Source organism: Mytilus trossulus, unplaced genomic scaffold, assembly GCF_036588685.1.
Source record: "Mytilus trossulus isolate FHL-02 unplaced genomic scaffold, PNRI_Mtr1.1.1.hap1 h1tg000187l__unscaffolded, whole genome shotgun sequence".
Taxonomy (NCBI): domain Eukaryota; kingdom Metazoa; phylum Mollusca; class Bivalvia; order Mytilida; family Mytilidae; genus Mytilus; species Mytilus trossulus.
The window spans coordinates 573,769-593,115 of NW_026963309.1; the positions used below are offsets into that span (position 1 = coordinate 573,769).

Sequence of the window (19,347 nt, forward strand, 5' to 3'; positions counted from 1 at the left end):
TTTATACTTTCCGGAATATTCGAAAGAAGAAAGATAACTCAGTTGTTGACAAAACTGCGAACTCATTTTCAAACCAGGATTCATCTTTTTAGTATTTATATCTTCAGAAATGTCAGTAAGAACAATCACAGAGGACTCACAATTTCAGACAGAGTTAACAAATGCTGGTACCAAATTAGTTGTCGTGGACTTCTATGCCACTTGGTAAGAAATGGGTTTCTACTAACAAAATCGACACATCTTGCCACAAGCCAAGGGCTCAAAATTATAGATTTTTTGGGTTCGAAATATATACAAGACGACTCACGGGGGCTCGTACCATAGATTTACTTCTGATCCCAAAACACCTATAATGTATGATATGAGCCCTTGTCACAGCTTGTGCATTATACCAAATGTAAGGTGTTACTATAAAAGATTTTTGATTATAGAAAAGATAGTCCCTCCAGGATTTGTATAGTGACACATATCTCTGACTCTGAGGGTAGCATAAGTGTTACATTTATGACAATTAATGGTAAAAGTTGTTGCCAATAGACATTACCCTAATTTTGTTTGTGCTTGATGATAAACTGTACACATATCATCGTGTAATGTGTTTTCGTACTAATAACAATTTTCACTGCTTACAGTTTTCACTGTTGAGTTTTTATTCCGGTGTTTACTCAAATTAAAAAAGCGTGTCCTGTAGATTGATTTAAGGTATCTAGATTTTTTTTCAATGCTTACTACGATTTTTTACTGTTTCCGATTACTTTGCGATTTTTGTATGTCAAAAAAACGGCGTCATATGTTTTCGTATGAAATAAAAATTGGATCAGTACACGGACAGGAAATGACTACAAAATCCGGAAATTAATATTTTCTAAAGTCGTGGTTCTAATGATCGCTTGAATCATAAAAAAAGTAAATAAATACTTTTCAGTACTAAAAATTACTAGTAAATAGTTTTAGGTTGGTAAATTGTGTGCTGAAATTTTAAGATTTTGATTAATTTCAGATTGGCACCTGGTTTGTACAAAATACATTATTTTTTCTAAAATAAAATGCAGTTTTCAAAATTTAGGATTAAATATAAAAAGTCAAGACTGTTTCATCTTCATGAATCAAGGATGTATACAAAAAAATTATAAATGAAATATTGAATAATTATAGATTTTGAAAACCATTTTATATAAGAACCCTACTAATTTTAACTCGCTGGTTTGTAATTAAAACGGCCCAAAAAACACATGACAGTCATATGTCTTGAAGATCCGGTATCTGACTTGCAAAAAACATATCTGGACTTTATTTTAACCCTTCAGAATTTTTTTCTATAGCTATTCTAGTGATGCATATTTTTGACATTAAATAAAAATGGCTAAATAGGTCAGTTTTATTTAATTTGTTCTAACGTCTTTAAAAAGCGACGTTGAATATGTTTTAAATATGTCAAGTTGTAGTGGTGTTGTTGTTCTAAATATAGAAACCGAAAAACACGCCACAATGTACGCGTATGCAGCCGAAACCGACGAAATGTGGTTGATACGAAAACATATGACATACGAAAACATATGACACGACGATACACCTTATTGTTAATCTCAGCTGACACGGCCGCTTGAACTTTTGACGTATACAACAAACACTTTTCCATTGTGGTTTCAGATATTTTGTTTTATGGCATCAAAATTTTATGGGAACCTGTGTAATTTCCGGAAATTGCAGACAAATAGTGACAAGATGTATTCTTTTAGGCGATACTATAATTAATTGACTGATTTTGATGCATCACGCTTATTTTTTCCCAAAAGTGACGTTAAATATAATTATTTGAGACCTCTGACTAAAAACAATAAGGATATTTTGACAAACCTTGGTAAAATTTTGACCAATTTGAAGCTAATGCTGAATATAAACGTCTGACTGTAAAAGGCGTTACTACCCTCATCCTTGGTCATGTTGGTCCACCTTTGATATGAATCCCTGTCCATTAAATTGAAAATTTAAGATTGATTTTGGATAAGTCCAGAGGGTAGAACCAGAATACAGAACTTACAACTAGTCAAATGGTAGTTCAAGATTACTCTGATGTCCAACAGCTGTTTTGCCAGAAAACCTGGGGTCGTGGGACATCAAAGCCTGTCCCATATTAAAAAGTGGATATTTGCCTGTCCCATATTAAAAAGTGGATATTTGCCTGTCCCATATTAAAAAGTGGATATTTGCCTGTCCCATATCAAAAAGTGGATGTTTGCCTTTCAAAAATGGATGCGCCGTCACATGAAGTTGCTTCTAGAATCTAGAGCTGACTGATGAGGTGTGATTTATATAAATCAGCCCTCAATTTGTTTATTTTTTTGTTATTCACCTACATGTACATGTACCAGCCATCCTTCATTTACTCATATTTGAAAGAATAAACAATTAAATACAAGTCTTGGGCATATTGGGAAATAATTTCCTTTGCCTGCCGGTGTACTAAAGAAAGTGCATCATTTCTCTAACATATCTAATAACTTATTTCCCAAATACCTCTTCTTCATATATATTTAAACATGTTAAAGTTAACATGGTTAACATGATATATTTATTCCTTTTCTTTTTAGAAAAATGCTAACCGTCTTAAGAGTGACAATGACTTGAGCTTAAACTTCTTCAAATAAAATTGTTCTTTTTTCCAATGTTAATACTGAGCATTAACAGTTTCTTGGAATTTTTATGTCTCTTTTATTGAACATGTTGAATGATGCTAGGCAACTACTAACAGCATCTCACTGACTGATTTATAGATAGTGATTTTACAATTTGTATTTTGCAGGTGTGGCCCATGCCAGAGGATAGCTCCAATTTATGTAGAACTGAGTACAAAATATCCTACAGTTGTATTTCTTAAGGTTGATGTAGACCAATGTCAGGTAGATAGCTTAGTGTTAGTGAATAATGTATTAAAGGAGTAGTTAGTTTGGCTCCGGAATATAATTTTTTTTGTTGAAAGTTGATAGCAGTCATGTATGACATGTACAATGATTTAAGAGAGTGGAAAAGAACTACCTTTTTAAGAGTTTTAATCAAAGAAACATAAGGCAAAGGGTCTGACGAAGTAAATATTCAAATATTAGATATATATATGTCATGTATATATATATGAAGATATTTGTGTGAGTGCCAATGAGACAACTCTCCATCCAAATAACAATTTAAAAAAAATAAAAAAAACAACATTATAGGTCAATGTACGGCCTTCAACACGGAGCCTTGGCTCACACCGAACAACAAGCTATAAAGGGCCCCAAAATTACTAGTGTAAAACCATTCAAACATGGAAAACCAAAGGTCCAATCTATATAAAAAAAAAACAGAAAAGAGAAACATGTATATATATTACATGTACATAAACAAACGACAACTACTGTACATCAGATTCCTGACTTAGGACAGGTGCAAACATTTGCTGTGGAATTAAACGTGTATGTAATTTGTTAAAACAAACATATGTATTAAATGTACAAAGATATTTTTTGGTTGAAGTTAAGAACCCTAAAAATATTTTCACTTCTTGCATTTGGACAGATAGAATATATATGAAATATAAGAGGGGTGAAAGATACCAGAGGAACAGTCAAACTCATAGATAAAAAACTCAGGGACATTGGAAATCTCTTCTAATTTGTTTTATATAATTAAAACTTTTAATTCTGTTATATTTGTGTGTCCACACTTATATCATACCTTTGCAGGAGACAGGGGCCAGAGAAGGGATATCTGCTATGCCAACATTTATCTTCTACAAAAATAAAACAAAAATAGATACCATGAGAGGTGCCGACCCTAATGCACTGGAAGAAAAGATAAAGCAATGGAAAGGTGGAGATTCTGAGGGGCAAGATGATGATGTAACAGTGAAGGGACATGTAAGTAATTTGAGGGTCTGGATGGGTTCTCAGAGTGAGCAATAGTGAAATATGGACCAAAAATTAAAGATTATAGCAAAGATGTGGTGCTAAAATATAAAGAATAAAGAAACATGGCAACAAAAAATAAAGAAAAGAGAATTGCATTTAAAGAATACAGAAGAATGACCTAGACATATAGTTTATTAATATATACTTGTATTCAAGAATACTCTTAACTCTGATAACAGCAATTGCATGGGTGAGGCACGGTTTTACACAGTTCTTTATAAATTTCATACTGTTTCTGCTTGCATTATAGATAATACATGTACATTTTCATATGAATTTAGAATTGTTAGATGTAAAAATCATGTTCTTATCTGATTACAAAGTGGCATTAGGTGCTGGAGTTTTCATTGTTAATTTTTTTTTCTCCTTTTAGTTAGATATTGGATAATTTATCAGTCCCACACACTTGTATAACCTTAGGAACAATTTTATTAGAACTAGAGTAGTTTGACAAATGCTAATTTTGATCTGATTTATTTAAGAGTTATCTCCCTGTAGTGTTACATGTATATACTGTTAATTCAGAAATTATTGCGTGTATTTATCATTACAATTTTTTCATTTAAGACTAAATGTGATTTGATTTTTTTGCGTTATTGAGTAAAACCCTGTTTAATTCATATAGAAAAATTCAAAATGCAAGTTTGAGTTATTTTGATTATAAATCTGTCGCATCTTTTGCAATTATAAAAATTTCGCAATAATTTCTGAATTTACAAAGTAATTTGGAATTGTTTTTTGTAAAAATCATTAAATATTAGATTTTAATTATTTTATTTTTTTCTTCTTTCAGTTAGATATTGGATCATTTATAAGTTCCAAGGGCTGTGAGTGTTTAAATGAATCAGATGAACATACACTGGAACATGCATTGTCAACCAAAGGAGGCTACCTGGAATCAGACTGTGATGAACAGGTCAGTCATATTACATGTATTATATTTGTTGCTGATATTGACAGGTGTGTTATTTTCACTATTCTACAAATATTTTCCTTTGATATTACTGACTGATAATTCCTTTCTCAGCACAATAGAGTGATATGAAAAATTATTGTTAGAAACTAAAGGGTGCACATGCCCATCGCAAATGAAATCAACCCAGCAAAATAGCAATATACACATTATCATCCGTCTTCTCAACCCGTACTGGCTCAAGCGAGAAAATCAATCTCCTTGAGATGATAAAGGATAATTACAGTAAGATTTTTGGGAAAAAGATTGCATGTGTATGGTACTGACTTGATGTCTAAATCTTCCAAGGGTTATCACTTCTTTTGAGATACACCAAATATAGTACATGTACATAATATTCTTCATTAAGATTGTAACATTCTTTCCATGAACATTTCCAGAAATTTAGCAATGAAATATATACTAATCATGCTAAAATATTCAAGTTACAAAATTATGTTATACTTGTTAAGAAAATTACAGAACTTATGCTCGGTGCAGAAATCTAATATCTGATCCAAAATTATCAATTATGACATATTTAAAGTAATCCTTAAAATTGGAGTTATCTTTCTTTGTCTATATTTACAATGCAGTATTTAATATACTTCCCACTGATAAATTAAAGCAATCTTTACCTTTATGTGCTTATAAGCACTATGATTTTTAAACTGCTTAACAGTTGTCTGCTTGTATTTATTTCATATATTTAGTGAATGCTGGTAGTTGACATGTATTTTTTGTGAGTCACATGTAAAAAGAATTGGCTTGTAAACTGTGAATTTGTGGATTGCCGAAAAACTTGCATTTTTTGGGGATATTTTAAAATTTATGTCAATTTCTGTATACAAAGCACTGTTGAAAATATGTTATCTGTTGTCAGAATATTTAAATTTGTGGTTCACCTATAAAACCCATGAAAATAGGTATCTGACGAAAACTCATGAATCCATAGTAATTGATTTAGTTTAAGGTGGTACCTAACACTACAGGGAGATAACTCTGTAAAATCAGCTAAACGTTTTAATTACGTTGTGTTGTAGAGGGAATAATAAGCTTCTGAAAGATCAAAATTGGTGTTTGTCAAACTGTTATATAACCAGTGTAATTTTTCTGACAAAACGGTTGGTTCAAAATTTTTGAAATTTTTATATTTTTGTCAAAGGGTCAAAGTAAATGCTTTGTCAAAGTTTTATTAAAATTAAAGGAGCCAAAGTAATTTTAGTGAAAGTGTTAGGTACCACCTTAAACTTATTTATTTATAGTGGATTAGGAAACAAGTTTTGCAACTTATATTGATCCCTTTCCACTGAGCTGGTGTGAGTGCTGCCTTGTAGTGGCATTAGCCTGCCTTTTTTTTTCTCGATTTCTACAACATTGTCTTTAATGTGCAAACAATATGGCTCTCTCTTAACACAGGTTAGCCATTTATCATCCCCTTCCGATGAACCATCATCGTTTGCTCAAGACCATACTCGCAAATGGTGTCAAGGGAGAGCTGAAAATTCAGGCCCTGAAATTTTCATCCCGGAACGGGAATCGAAACCAGGAAACTTTGGTGTTACAGTTCGTAGTCAGATGGCTCTCAGTATTTAGGTACAGAGTAGAATAATCAGTAGATGTTGTAATGGAATATTTTGATTTATTTTTCAGTTAATTATTAATCTGGAATTCTCACAGAATATGAAACTTCACTCATTGAAGCTTTATGCACCTGAAGGTTAGTATGTAACCACAGATTTCGATCTTTTACCTTCTGTTAATTCAGAAAAATTGTTGCGATATTTTTGTTTTGAAATGCAGTGAAATACATGAAATATGTAAAGTAATTTAAGAACAAAAAATGTTAGTAAATGAAATCAAAATTGGGACAAAGTTTTTCTTTCTTTCGAGTTATCTGTGATATTGCTAAAAACTGTTTTCCAAAAATTAATGTATGTGGGAGGGGGGAGGTCGGAAGGCACTTTTGATATGACTCCACCTCACCATCCATCATATTTTAATTAAAGTTAATAATTTTGTGACTAACATATTTTTAGCTCACCTGGCCCGAAGGGCCAAGTGAGCTTATGCCATCACTTGGCGTCCGTCGTCGTCTGTCGTCGTAAACTATTTCAAGAATCTTCTCCTCTGAAACTACTGGGCCAAATACTTCCAAACTTTAACTGAATGTTCCTTAGGGTATCTAGTTTATAAATTGTATCCGAGGTTTTGATCTATCAACAAACATGGTCGCCATTGCTAAAAATAGAACATAGGGGTCAAATGCAGTTTTTGGCTTATAACTCAAAAACCAAAGCATTTAGAGCAAAACTGACAAGTGGTAATATTGTTTATCAGGTCAAGATCTATCTGCCCTGAAATTTTCAGATGAATCAGACAACCTGTTGTTGGGTTGCTGCCCCTGAATTGGTAATTTTAAGAAAATTTTGCTGTTTTTGGTTATTACATGTATCTTGAATATTATTATAGATAGAGATAAACTGTAAACAGCAATAATGTTCAACAAAGTAAGATTTACAAATAAGTCAATATGACCGAAATGGTCAGTTGACCCCTTTAGGAGTTATTGCCCTTTATAGTCAATTTTTAACCATTTTTCGTAAATCTTAGTTATCTTTTACAAAAATCTTCTCCTCTGAAACTACTGGGCCAAATACTTCCAGACTTTAACTGAATGTTCCTTAGGGTATCTAGTTTATAAATTGTATCCGAAGTTTTGATCTATCAACAAACATGTTCGCCATTACTAAAAATAGAACATAGGGGTCAAATGCAGTTTTTGGCTTATAACTCAAAAACCAAAGCATTTAGAGCAAATCTGACATGGGGTATAAATTTTATATTTTATTTCCTTGTATGTCAAGAAACATAGCTTCTATGGCTAAAATAGAACATCGGAGAAAATGATTTTTTTTTTTGCTTTTGAAGAAAATAGGACGATCCAAAAAACATTTAAATAAATTGAAAAGCCAAAATAATCATTGATGAGAGATTTAACCAAAAGAATTAAGGTGAGCGATTCAGGCTCTTGAGAGCCTCTTGTTTTTAACAGAAGAGAATGACTTTAAATTTAATCAGCAGCTCAAAAGCTTAAAAGCTTTTTGGTCTGTGTCAGACATCTACATTCGTTTATTAAATATTTAAAATTTTAAGAAGGGAAAGCTTTTCATAAGAATGCATACACTCTTGTTCCTTTTGAAAATATTTAGTTAAACCTTGATTTCTTAAATTTTCAACTTAATGTCTCTATGCTTGATACTTTTTTTTAACTATTAAAAACTGAACTAAATTAAGCAATTTTTTAACCATTGTGTAATTTTAATTATCTACTGGTAATTTGAATTTCAGATAAAGGACCAAAGACTGTAAAAATATTTCAAAATTTAACAAAATCATTAGATTTTGACACTGCAGAGAATATGATTGCAACACAAGAATTAGAGTAAGTGATACAAGCAATACCAGTTATATGACTGATTTGATTTTTATCAATTTCCTAATTTTATTGCTACTTTTGAGTTAAAGTAAAATAACAAAAATACTCAAAGGAAAATTCAAACAACTTTGATATTCCTGACTTAGTTCAGGCATTTCCTTATCCCAAAGCTCAACATTCTTGACATGAACATTTTAGAAATATATCAATCAGATATTCAAATTACAAAATGGTGTGTATGTGTATGACCAAACTTGTCCTTAAAATACCAAATACCAAAAAAATATGAATCTAGTATCGGTTTTAAAAATAGCACTAGTGCCATTGTTAAAGTTAGAGTTATCTTCCTTTGTCCATAACTGTCAAATGCATATACAGTACAATGTTTAATTTTGTATTCCATTTATGTTGACTAGCCCTTTCATTTAAAATGTAAAATTTATGAAAAGATTGTACAAAGAAAAAAACTTCTATAGAGACAAAAGGTCAGTGTCTAAATAACATTATCATGTACTTTCTTCGTGTGCAAAATTTTATCCTTGATTTATTTGGGTTTTTTTTCTTTGTAGACTAACACCAGCTGATGTTAAAGAAGGAACACTTATACCACTGAGATATGTTAAATTCCAAAATGTTGGCAGTGTAACGGTAAAGTTGTTTATTTATTTAAATGTCAAATTCATTGTAGGTAGAAATAGTATACAGCAAAATTGAGCAAAAAAAAAATGCTCAACAAAAATGCTAGGTAAAGATTGCATTACCACTGTCTTATTCCTGGCTTAGTACAGGCATTGTCAAATGTAGAAAATTATCTTCCATTGTTTATAGAATTGCTGTAAAATCAACTACAACCAATGCAATATAATTAATTGTACTTCCCACTGATAAATTGAATCAATCTTTACCGTTTTAAGCTTACAAGCACATTGATTAGTCATATAATTTTAAAATTTAAATTCATGGTTTACCAATATAAAAATATGAAGATCTTGTATGCTTGCCAATAAGAAAACACTCAGCCAGAATTCAAAAGAACATAGAAGTTAACAATTGAGTTTCACCTTACTGCCTTCAACAATGAGCGATATAATACTTTAAAGCAATCTAAAAATAGCACTGATATGATTGTAAATAAAAATCAAGAAAAAATGAATGGCCTGATGTATGTACAAAACAATAATAAAAAAGAGATATGATAAAAAACTACAATCCAACATCAGACAACATCTTAATTTCAGGCCTCTAAAAGCATTAAATCCATATTTTTTTTTTATATCCACTGCATATTTACATGCATAATTGCATAAACTGTAGTGTACATTCTATGAAATATTTTTTTTTTATTTTTCAGATATTTATAAAGGATAACTTAGGTGGAGGTGATGTAACACAGATAGATTATCTAGGACTTGTAGGAACTCCAGTGGCTAAAACTAACATGACAGATTTTAAACGGGTAAATATTTTTAACTATACAGACCAGAAAAAAATGTCAGATTAAGCACGTGTCAGAATACTCAGGATTTTTCTGTATGGATGGGCATATTTTAGGACCATGACTGTGTTGGTTAAAGCAGCATGTTGGAATATTTAGGTGTTGGATTAGGCAGGTTACATACCGATTATCAGGTTATCTGCATGTTGATATCGTAAAATATCAGCTGCGAGACATAATATGAAGCTTTTTGTCGAGTGAGCGTAGCGAACGAGATCAAAAAGCCTTCATATAATTTCAAGCAGCTGATATTTTACAATATCAATATGCAGATAATCTGATAATCGATTTATTGAGCTATATTTGCGTGTTCCAGAAGTGTTTTCTTTGTTTCACCAGCACACAAAAGATGACTTAATAAGTTCGTGTCAAAGTTATTTACGTCGGTTCAAACATTATGACGTCGCTGATATGTCCGCGTTAAAGTTATTAAGGCCGGGTCAACATATTTGACGTCACAAAGACATGATACGGAATAATATTAAGAGCTGAACAGAGTGATATAGACAGTGGGACGACCGATAAACTTTATTATCAATCGGTGGATCCAGAGAGGTTCTGTGGGATGGAACATCAATTTCAAAATGATTGGATCCATGTCTGCTATATCAAATGTTTGACATTCTAAATATTGGAGGTGTAACAATCACTTAACAAAAAACTGTTACAAAAATTATAATATTTCATTAAAGATTTAATACATTTTGTGAACAGTGTAACTTGCCTAATCAGACACACTGGGGGACCAGAAAATAATGTCAGATAAAGCAAGGTGTCGGAATACTCAGGTTTTTTTCTGCAAGGATAGGCATATTTTGGGAATATGACAATGTGTCGGTTAAAGCCGGATATTGAAATACTCAGTGTCGGATTAGGCAAGTTACACTATATGTTTTGAAGAAATATTCCTCAATATTTGCCATTTTGATGTTCATATAAAAGTTAGGAGATGTGGTATAATTGTTAATGAGACTATTATCTTACAAATGATTCCATCTGCCACCAGCAATAAGAAATTGTCAGCTATGAAATTTTTTGAAAGTGGGGCTAAACACCAACCAACAATCATTTGTATATGGTACCTTATTCCTTTAAAGACAAATCCTTCTATTCAGATCTACCAATAATATCTTCTTTATATTTTATTTTTACTTTAGGCTAGGTTAAAGCTTTAAAATAAGCAAATAAAAAAATGGGGTCACCGACCTCGTTTCCGATTTAAAACGCCATCTTTTTCACGGAATTTGGAAATTATGACTTCTAGTCAATAGCAGTGTAATATTTTTTTTAAAGTCCGTATCCAAAAAAAACTTGTCGGTTTTGTTAACCTAGTTTTTTTTACAAACTATTTTACTAATATCACCATTTTCTGAGTGGAAAATAATAACGATAAGTTGCTATAATAGTTTTCCCGCCTTTATTTTATTGTGAAAAACCTATAAAAAATCTAGTTTTAAAAAAAATGACCAATAATATCTCCATGAGTCTTCAATAGAATATGCGTTGTTTATATCTTAACAAAATAAGGAAATAAAAAAATGGGGTCACCGTAATGGGAAAAGAGATATTTCTAAAAAGGGGTTAACAAATTGAATTGGCGGGAAAACATTGCGCCAATTCTAAAAACAACGTCGAAAGATGTTCGGCCGGTTTAGGCTATATTCTTACAAATTAGGGAAAACTAGTTCTCGTCATTTGCTGTTTTGTTGTTTTTTTGTTTTAAACTACGATAAATTCACATAAATCTACACATGATAGTACTTAGTTTTCAGTCAGCATCACAGACACGTAATATAAATGCGGTGGTTGGAAAACAATGTATTGTACAAATGTACACACGAATGCTTCTCTGAACATTTCATTTCTGATTATTCATACTGATTATGTGTTGGAACAGAAATTATTTTTAAAATAGTGAAGACATTTTTATATAATATCATTGTTCAATCAAAGTATACCTGAAAGACAAGACAGAATTTTTGCTTCCGGTATCATGAATTGTTATTTCGTTTAAGAATGTTGTTCCTTTTTATTTTGATGATAATTGCTTAAAATCATTAGAAATCTAAGACTCCGTTTCCACTAACAATAAAGATCGATCATTTCTGAGATCGCCGATATTTAGTATTGCAAAAAAAAGAAAGATCTATCTTCAATCAGACGTAAACATTCCATCTCCAGATGTAGTTTTACGTTACTTATTCGTTCCTTATTTGCATATACGTTTGAAATACATTGCACCTATATCGAAACAAATCTTTTGAATTTCCATTGTTTTCTTGTCTCTGGTGTTAGCTATGGGTTCTTAAAAAGCGAAACATACATTTTAGCGCGTATTATCTAGTTTAAGCGCGAGACAGATGACCTGCTACATATTCGCTTACAATATGTTTGTTGTAGGTCGCACCTTTTTAAACAAATTTTTTCCATTTTTTTTTTTCTTGCCTCTGATTCTATATATATTGGTTCTAAGAAGTAAAATAACCCTATACTAAGGCGTAAATACTCGTTTTTGAACAGTGCCCGGCTGATGCCCGGTTACTTATATGTTACATATTTGCTTACTATACGTGTGTTATTCGATGCACCTTTTAAAAAAATATCTTTTCAATTGTATTCATTATTCTATTTTTTTCTGTAAATTACTAATCTTCAAACGAAATGACCGTTATAAGTATTTGTTTCTGTCAATTCTTTGTTTTTAATTACTTATAACATGTTAATCAAAAATAGAATTAATAAATGTAGAAGCATATAACTATCTAATGAACCAAATATTTCCTTATTCAAATTTCTACGATTTTCTGTTAACGAAATGGTTAGACCGATTATTTAGATCTGCAATAGAATTGAGAATTGAAATGGGGAACGTATAAAAGAGACAACAACCCGACTATAGAAAAAACAACAGCAGAAGGTTACCAACAGGTCTTCAATGTAACGAGAAATTCCCGCACCCGGAGGCGTCCTTCATAATGTATACTAAATGTAAACGCACAAGTTCTTATAAGATCGAAAATGCGAGATGCTTTTCAGAGATCGAATTAATTTCAATTCCGTGCAAGTGTTAACGGAGTCTTATTAACATGATTTCTGTTTTGATCATTTATCCTTCGGCATCTAAGAATATTGAAATATTCCGTAATGTTGCTAGAAACTCAGTCTAAGTATACTCAAACAGCTGTGAGTATGAATAAAACCTAGTCAGACCTCTTGTCTCAAAATTGTTGTAATTGATTTTTTTCAATATGCATTCCTCTGTAATTCTTCATTCCGACAACTTTTTAACACAGGCAAAATTATGTTGTTTTTTTTATACAAAAATTGCGCACCTTATACATGAATATCAAATTTGGTAAATCGGAACAAGCTCGGAATGGTCATATAAAAAAACCTTCAATGTTAGAAGGCATCGCTTGTATGTTAACTTCTCTAGATGTACTTTGTTTTACATGCATGCGTCGTTAGGTTACTGTTTTGTTGTTGTTTTCAGAAATCTAATTATTATATTCAAGTAAAAATGTAACGTATGTCAGTGCAATTTGCCATATCCATATATAGGTACTTAATGTACCTATTGCTATTAATAAAGATACATTGAATTAATGATTTGTAAAGTATCAATATAATTACAAACCTACGAAAGTCGAGACATGTAGAAAATTTGTTAGGAAAAAAGTATTATATAATAATTTGATTGGCTCATCTTATTGTCGAGTATCCAGAATCTGTTTCGTTTCTTTACAGTCATTTTTCATGGTGTATTTTTTGTTGTTAGATTGCTGTATAGTTGACTCTCTTTTCATTTTTCATATTTGATCCAATTCTGGAACATGTCATATATATATATAAACAATTCTCATTTTCTTCTCGGCAAATTAATCTATCAAAGCGATTGTTACTCTTTCCATCGGTTCAAAGAGGAATAACTCTAATAAACGTTTCCAGTTCGCGAAAACCGCGACGTCACAAATCGCTGACGGCATAGTACTGTTGCGCTTGTATATGCGCATAAACAATAGAGTGATTTGTCTTTAAATAGAGGATAAAAGAAGTTGGATTTACAGTGAACCTGATTGAATTTTATGTTAAGATAAATGGGGGTACTGGGACCTTTGGAAATTATCTAGCTTGAACACTTTTCATTCATTGTTTCTTTAAAGTGTTTTCTAGTTTCTTTTGTTTAAAGTGCCAGGTACATAACACTACAGGGAGATAACTCTGTAAAACTCAGCTGAACGTTTTAATCACATTCTATTATTTAAGTGAATACAAATCTTCTAAACCATCAAAATTGCTGTTTGTCAAACTGCTATATATCCAATGTTTTTCTGAAGAAAAAAATTGATATTTTTTTTTTCAGAGAATCAAACTTCAAAAAAATGAATGTAAATATTTTGTCAAAAATTAAACGGGTCAAATTAATTTTAGTCAAGGTGTTTGTTAAACCTTAAAACCTGAATTGTTTAAAGCCCCACCTACGATAGTAGAGGGGCATTATGTTTTCTGGTCTGTGCGTCCGTGTGTACGTTCGTCCGTCCCTCTGTCCCGCCTCAGGTTAAAGTTTTTGGTCAAGGTAGTTTTTGATGAAGTTGAAGTCAAATCGACTTCAAACTTAGTACACTTGTTGCCTATGATATGATCTTTCTAATTTTAATGCCAAATTAGAGATTTTATACCAATTTCACGGTCCACTGAACATAGAAAATGATTATGAGAGTGGGGCATTCATATACTGAGGACACATTCTTGTTTTTTTCTCAATTTTTTCTATGAAGTGATTATAATGTTTCTTTCTCTTTTTAGGTTGCTGGAAAGAAAGGAGAGAGTCATTAAAGAATTGTGTGGAGAAGACATAAAAACAGTTCAAAAGTTCTTGTTCATATTTAAAAACTTGAATCAACAGTTGAAAATTTGATTAAAAGATCTATAAATTATTTGATAAACAAAAGATTATATTTTTGTTGTTCTTTTGTATAATGGAGTTACAAGATGTGTGATGTGAATTAATACTGTAAACCAACTTATTTTCATGGACCCTTTGTAATCCACTTTGTAGCCATTTGATTTCGCTTTTTTCTAATTAACATTGTGTAGTTTAATAAGGAAAGATTGAGTTTCACGTTATTTTTATTCTCGCAAAAATTAATTGCTTCTGAAAAAATAAGTTGGTTTACAGTTCTGTTGATTTGTTATTTTTTTGTGGGTATTAATTTTCTGAGATTGAATGAGGAACAAATCTGTCTTTGTGGATACTTGATTTCATAGTTTTGTATACAATCCTACTGTAAATTCAGAAATTGTTGCGATGTTTTTATTATTACGAAAAATGGAATTTTTGCAATAATAAAACTCTCATTTTGAAATTCTTTATATAAATCAAACAGGATTTTCCTTAATTTTGCAAAAATTAAAATTGCATTTTAGTCTTAAATGACAAAATCACAATAATGAATGCACACTATAATTTCTGAATTGACAGTATTTTAAAAATTTGTACTCTAGACTTATGTACATTTAAATTTTATGTTTAAATATACAAAAGAAATGCTCAACAATATGTATCCTAAGAATACTAATGAATCCACAGTACTTTAAAAACATTTGTGGTGATTTATTACTGTGACTGTATCAGAGCTGTTCTGTTTATACAAAAATTGTACCAATGGAAGGCACTGGTTAACCCTTGCAAGGCAAATTTAGAATTTTGCAACATTCTCACTATACTTAACCTCCCTCTCCCTCAAATATGAGATTTCAAAGTACAATTCCTCAGTCCCATGTATGATCCAATTGGACACTCTTTATGTATGGTCTTGAGAAACGATGATAGTCCTATGGAAGGGTATGATAAATGGCTGATCCGTGTTAAAAGAGAGCCATATCTCTTGCATGTAAAATATACCATTGAAGATTTCGAAAAGAGAGCAGGCTTATGCCACTACAAGGCAGCACTCACACATGCAAAGTGGAAAGGGATTAATATAAATTGCAATAACTTGTTTCCCAATCCACTATAAATAAATATGTTTAAACTAAAATTAGAATAACACAACTGAATTCTTAATTAAAAGCCTGACATTACGCTCTAAATAAAGCATTGCTTGAAGTCCTTTAAATTTATATATTTGTTATTTTTATTTCTTTCATCTAATTTGGTTGGGACTTCTGGATTGTGTTTATCATGTATGTCAATGTCACTGTGAATTCATTTATTTTCAAGGATTAGGGAAAAGTTCCATGTTCTTGGATATTTGATTTTGTGGATTTGCAAAATTCTGTGTGAAAGTCTATATATAGAAAATTTGTCATTTGTTGAACATTTGATTTCGTGGTTAACCCTTACCCTCGAAATCCATGAATATTGGTATCCAATGAATAATAATGAATCCACAGTACATAGAAATAAAAATATGTGGTACGATTACCAATGAGACAACTGTCCACCAGAGACTGACATAGAAGTTAAAAATAATAGATCACAGTACAACCTTCAACAATAAGCAAAACACATGCAGAATAGTCAGCTATAAAAGGCTATCAGATGACAAATGTACAAAATATTGATTATAAAACACTAATGACATTTATAGTAATGTCTTTGTTTGCACTTATTTGGTTTCTGGGACTTATGATTTTAATCCTGCTGTTTTAGTTTCTTCAATATTTAGGTCTTGATGTAACAAAAGGATGAAATTTGAAAAAAATAGGCAGGACAGGAGTTTTGAGTAAAAAAAAAAGGCAGGATGAGACACTTGCAAAAAAAAAAAAGTCAGGATGACAATTTATGTGAAAAAATCAGGATAAACTAAAAAAAAAAAGCAGGACCGGATAGAGTGAAAAATATAAAAATTTCTAGCCCCCCCCCCCCCCATAAAAATCAAATGGTAGCTCCCTTATATACAAATGATGAAACTCATATCCATCTGTTTGTCTTATGAACAGAATACATGTAGAACTATTGCTATGTGGAAGTAAAAGATTACATACCCCCCCCCCCCCCATAAAAATCAAATGGTAGCTCCCTTATATACAAATGATGAAACTCATATCCATATGTTTGTCCTATGAACAGAATACATGTAGAACTATTGCTATGTGGAAGTAAAAGATTACATGACCAAAGTGATGGTTCTATAATTGGCATGCACAGCACACTACTGAGATGTCTGTGGTGTAACCAATTTTAGTCTGGATCTAAGGTAAGACAAGTGATACTTTGATTATCATTCCTCAATTAAACTGGTGATGGACAGATGGATGTGTTTTGTATCCAGTTTTTGTCGGGCCTGCAACTTTTGTTGCAGAAAGCTCGACATAGGGATAGTGATCCGGCGGCGGCGGCGTTAGCTAACTTCTTATAATTAAAAGCTTTATATTTTAGAAGGTAGAAGACCTGGATGCTTCATACCTTGTATATAGATGCCTCATGTTACGAACTTTCCACCAGTCACATGTCCAATGTCCTTGACCTCATTTTCATGGTTCAGTGACTACTTGAAAAAAAAGTTAAGATTTTTTTGTAATGTTAAATTCTCTCTTATCATAAGTAATTGAATAACTATATTTGGTATGTGCGTAGCTTGCAAGGTCCTCATGCCAGTCAGACAGTTTTCACTTGACCTCGACCTTATTTCATGGATCAGTGAACAAGGTTAAGTTTTGGTGGTGAAGTCCATATCTCGGATACTATAAGCAATAGGTCTAGTGTATTCGGTGTATGGAAGGACTGTAAGGTGTACATGTCCAACTGGCAGGTGTCATTTGATCTTGACCTCATTTTCATGGTTCAGTGGTTATAGTTAAGTGCAGTGGTTATGGTTAAGTTCAGTTAAGTTTTTGTGTTTTGATCTGTTTTTCTTATACTATATGCAATAGGTCTACTATATTTGGTGTATGGAATGATTGTTAGGTGAACACGTCTAGCTGACAGGTGTCATCTGACCTTGACCTCATTTTTATGGTTCAGTGGTCAAATTTAAGTTTTTGAGTTTTGGTCTATTCTTCTATTACTTTATGCATTAGTCAACTATATGTGGTGTATGGAAATATTTTATGATCTATATGTCTGTTATGCAGGTATTATTTGACCTTGACCTCATTTTCACGGTCCATTGCTAAGTGTTAAGTGTTTGTGTTTTGGTCTGTTTTTCTTAATTTATTAGCAATAAGTCAACTATATTTGTTGTATTGAAGAATTGTTAGCTGTACATGTCTGTCTGGCATGGTTCATCTGACCTTGACCTCATTTTCATGGTTCATTGATCAATGTTTCGTTTTCTTTGGGTTAATGTTGAGTTTATGTGACAGTTGTAATAAAGCTTTATTTTTAGGTCTATCAACATAATATCAATGATTAGTAAAGAAGGCGAGACATTTCAGCGTGTGCACTCTTCTTATAGAAGCTTTAAAACTGTCAGTTGGTTTCTTGTTGCATGTCATAAAATCTGATAACAATTGTTTACTAAAAGATGTATTTTTTAAAATTCATAATTTTAACCTTAAAATCTACCATTTTTCTTATCAAAAAGTAATAAAATGTTGCAATTAACCAATGGATTTGTTAAAAAGATTGAAAAGTTACTTGCTACAGTAAATTTTTCACATGTTTGGAAAAACCATGATACTATTTCAAAAAGGCGTTTATTATATGCAATTCATACCAAACTTAATGATAGATATCTTAATTATTGGAAAGAAAATATATTTTGTGATAATAAATCAGTAAATGGTAATAAGCTGAGAACATATAGACAGCTTAAAGAAAATTATTAATTGGAAACCTATTTTTTGTTGAATATAGACAGAAAAGTAATAGGGCACTTTGCTAAAATTCGTATTAGTAATAGTGTTCTTAGAATTGAACAAGGGCGTCACACTAAAACCCCTGTAGAAGAAAGAATTTGTCTTTTGTGTCTCTTAGAAGTAGAAGATGAATTTCATTTCACTTTAAAATGTACAAAACTAAATATAATTAGAGACCAACTGTTTTCAAAAATTAGTGACATAGTTCCCTCTTTTTTCAGTATGACTAATGAAGCAAGATTTAAATTTTTGTATACGTGTGTTGAGACTGATATAATTAGAATTATTGTTAAATTTGTTACCAGTAATTGATTGAAAAAAAAAAGGTGTAGGGTCATCTTAAAGGGAGGTAAAAGACACCAAAGGGACATTCAAACTAAAAAATCTAAAACCGAACTGACAAATAACAAAAAAATAGCAAAAGACATGTTACAATATACAGAGAAAACTAAATATTGAGCAATGCAAACTCCATCAAAACAGGTGCCTTGGAATGGTAAGCAGATCATGCTCTGGAATGGTAAGTAGATCATGCTCTGGAATGGTAAGTAGATCATGCTCTGGAATGGGAAGTAGATCATGCTCTGGAATGGAATGGTAAGTAGATCATGCTCTGGAATGGTAAGCAGATCATGCTCTGGAATGGTAAGTAGATCATGTTCTGAAATGGTAAGTAGATCATGCTCTGGAATGGTAAGTAGATCATGCT

General features: G+C 31.6%; 1 protein-coding gene across 1 annotated transcript; it reads left to right on the top strand.

The window, feature by feature from the left end:
• Positions 1–19: 19 nt before the first annotated feature.
• On the top strand, positions 20–14,795 carry LOC134700860 (thioredoxin-like protein 1). The gene is made up of 9 exons (XM_063562018.1): positions 20–204; positions 2,804–2,900; positions 3,723–3,896; positions 4,741–4,863; positions 6,553–6,619; positions 8,251–8,344; positions 8,908–8,986; positions 9,690–9,794; positions 14,640–14,795. Exons 1-9 carry the CDS (start codon positions 110–112, stop codon positions 14,667–14,669), a joined length of 864 nt encoding a protein of 287 aa, XP_063418088.1. The 5' UTR covers positions 20–109; the 3' UTR covers positions 14,670–14,795.
• The last annotated feature ends 4,552 nt before the right edge of the window (positions 14,796–19,347 follow it).

Coding starts and splice junctions, on each gene's coding strand:
- LOC134700860 (XM_063562018.1), top strand. CDS start 110: ATGTCAGTAAGAACAATCACAGAGGACTCACAATTTCAGACAGAGTTA. Junction 205..2,803: donor GTGGACTTCTATGCCACTTG/GTAAGAAATGGG, acceptor TGTATTTTGCAG/GTGTGGCCCATGCCAGAGGA. Junction 6,620..8,250: donor GAAGCTTTATGCACCTGAAG/GTTAGTATGTAA, acceptor TTTGAATTTCAG/ATAAAGGACCAAAGACTGTA.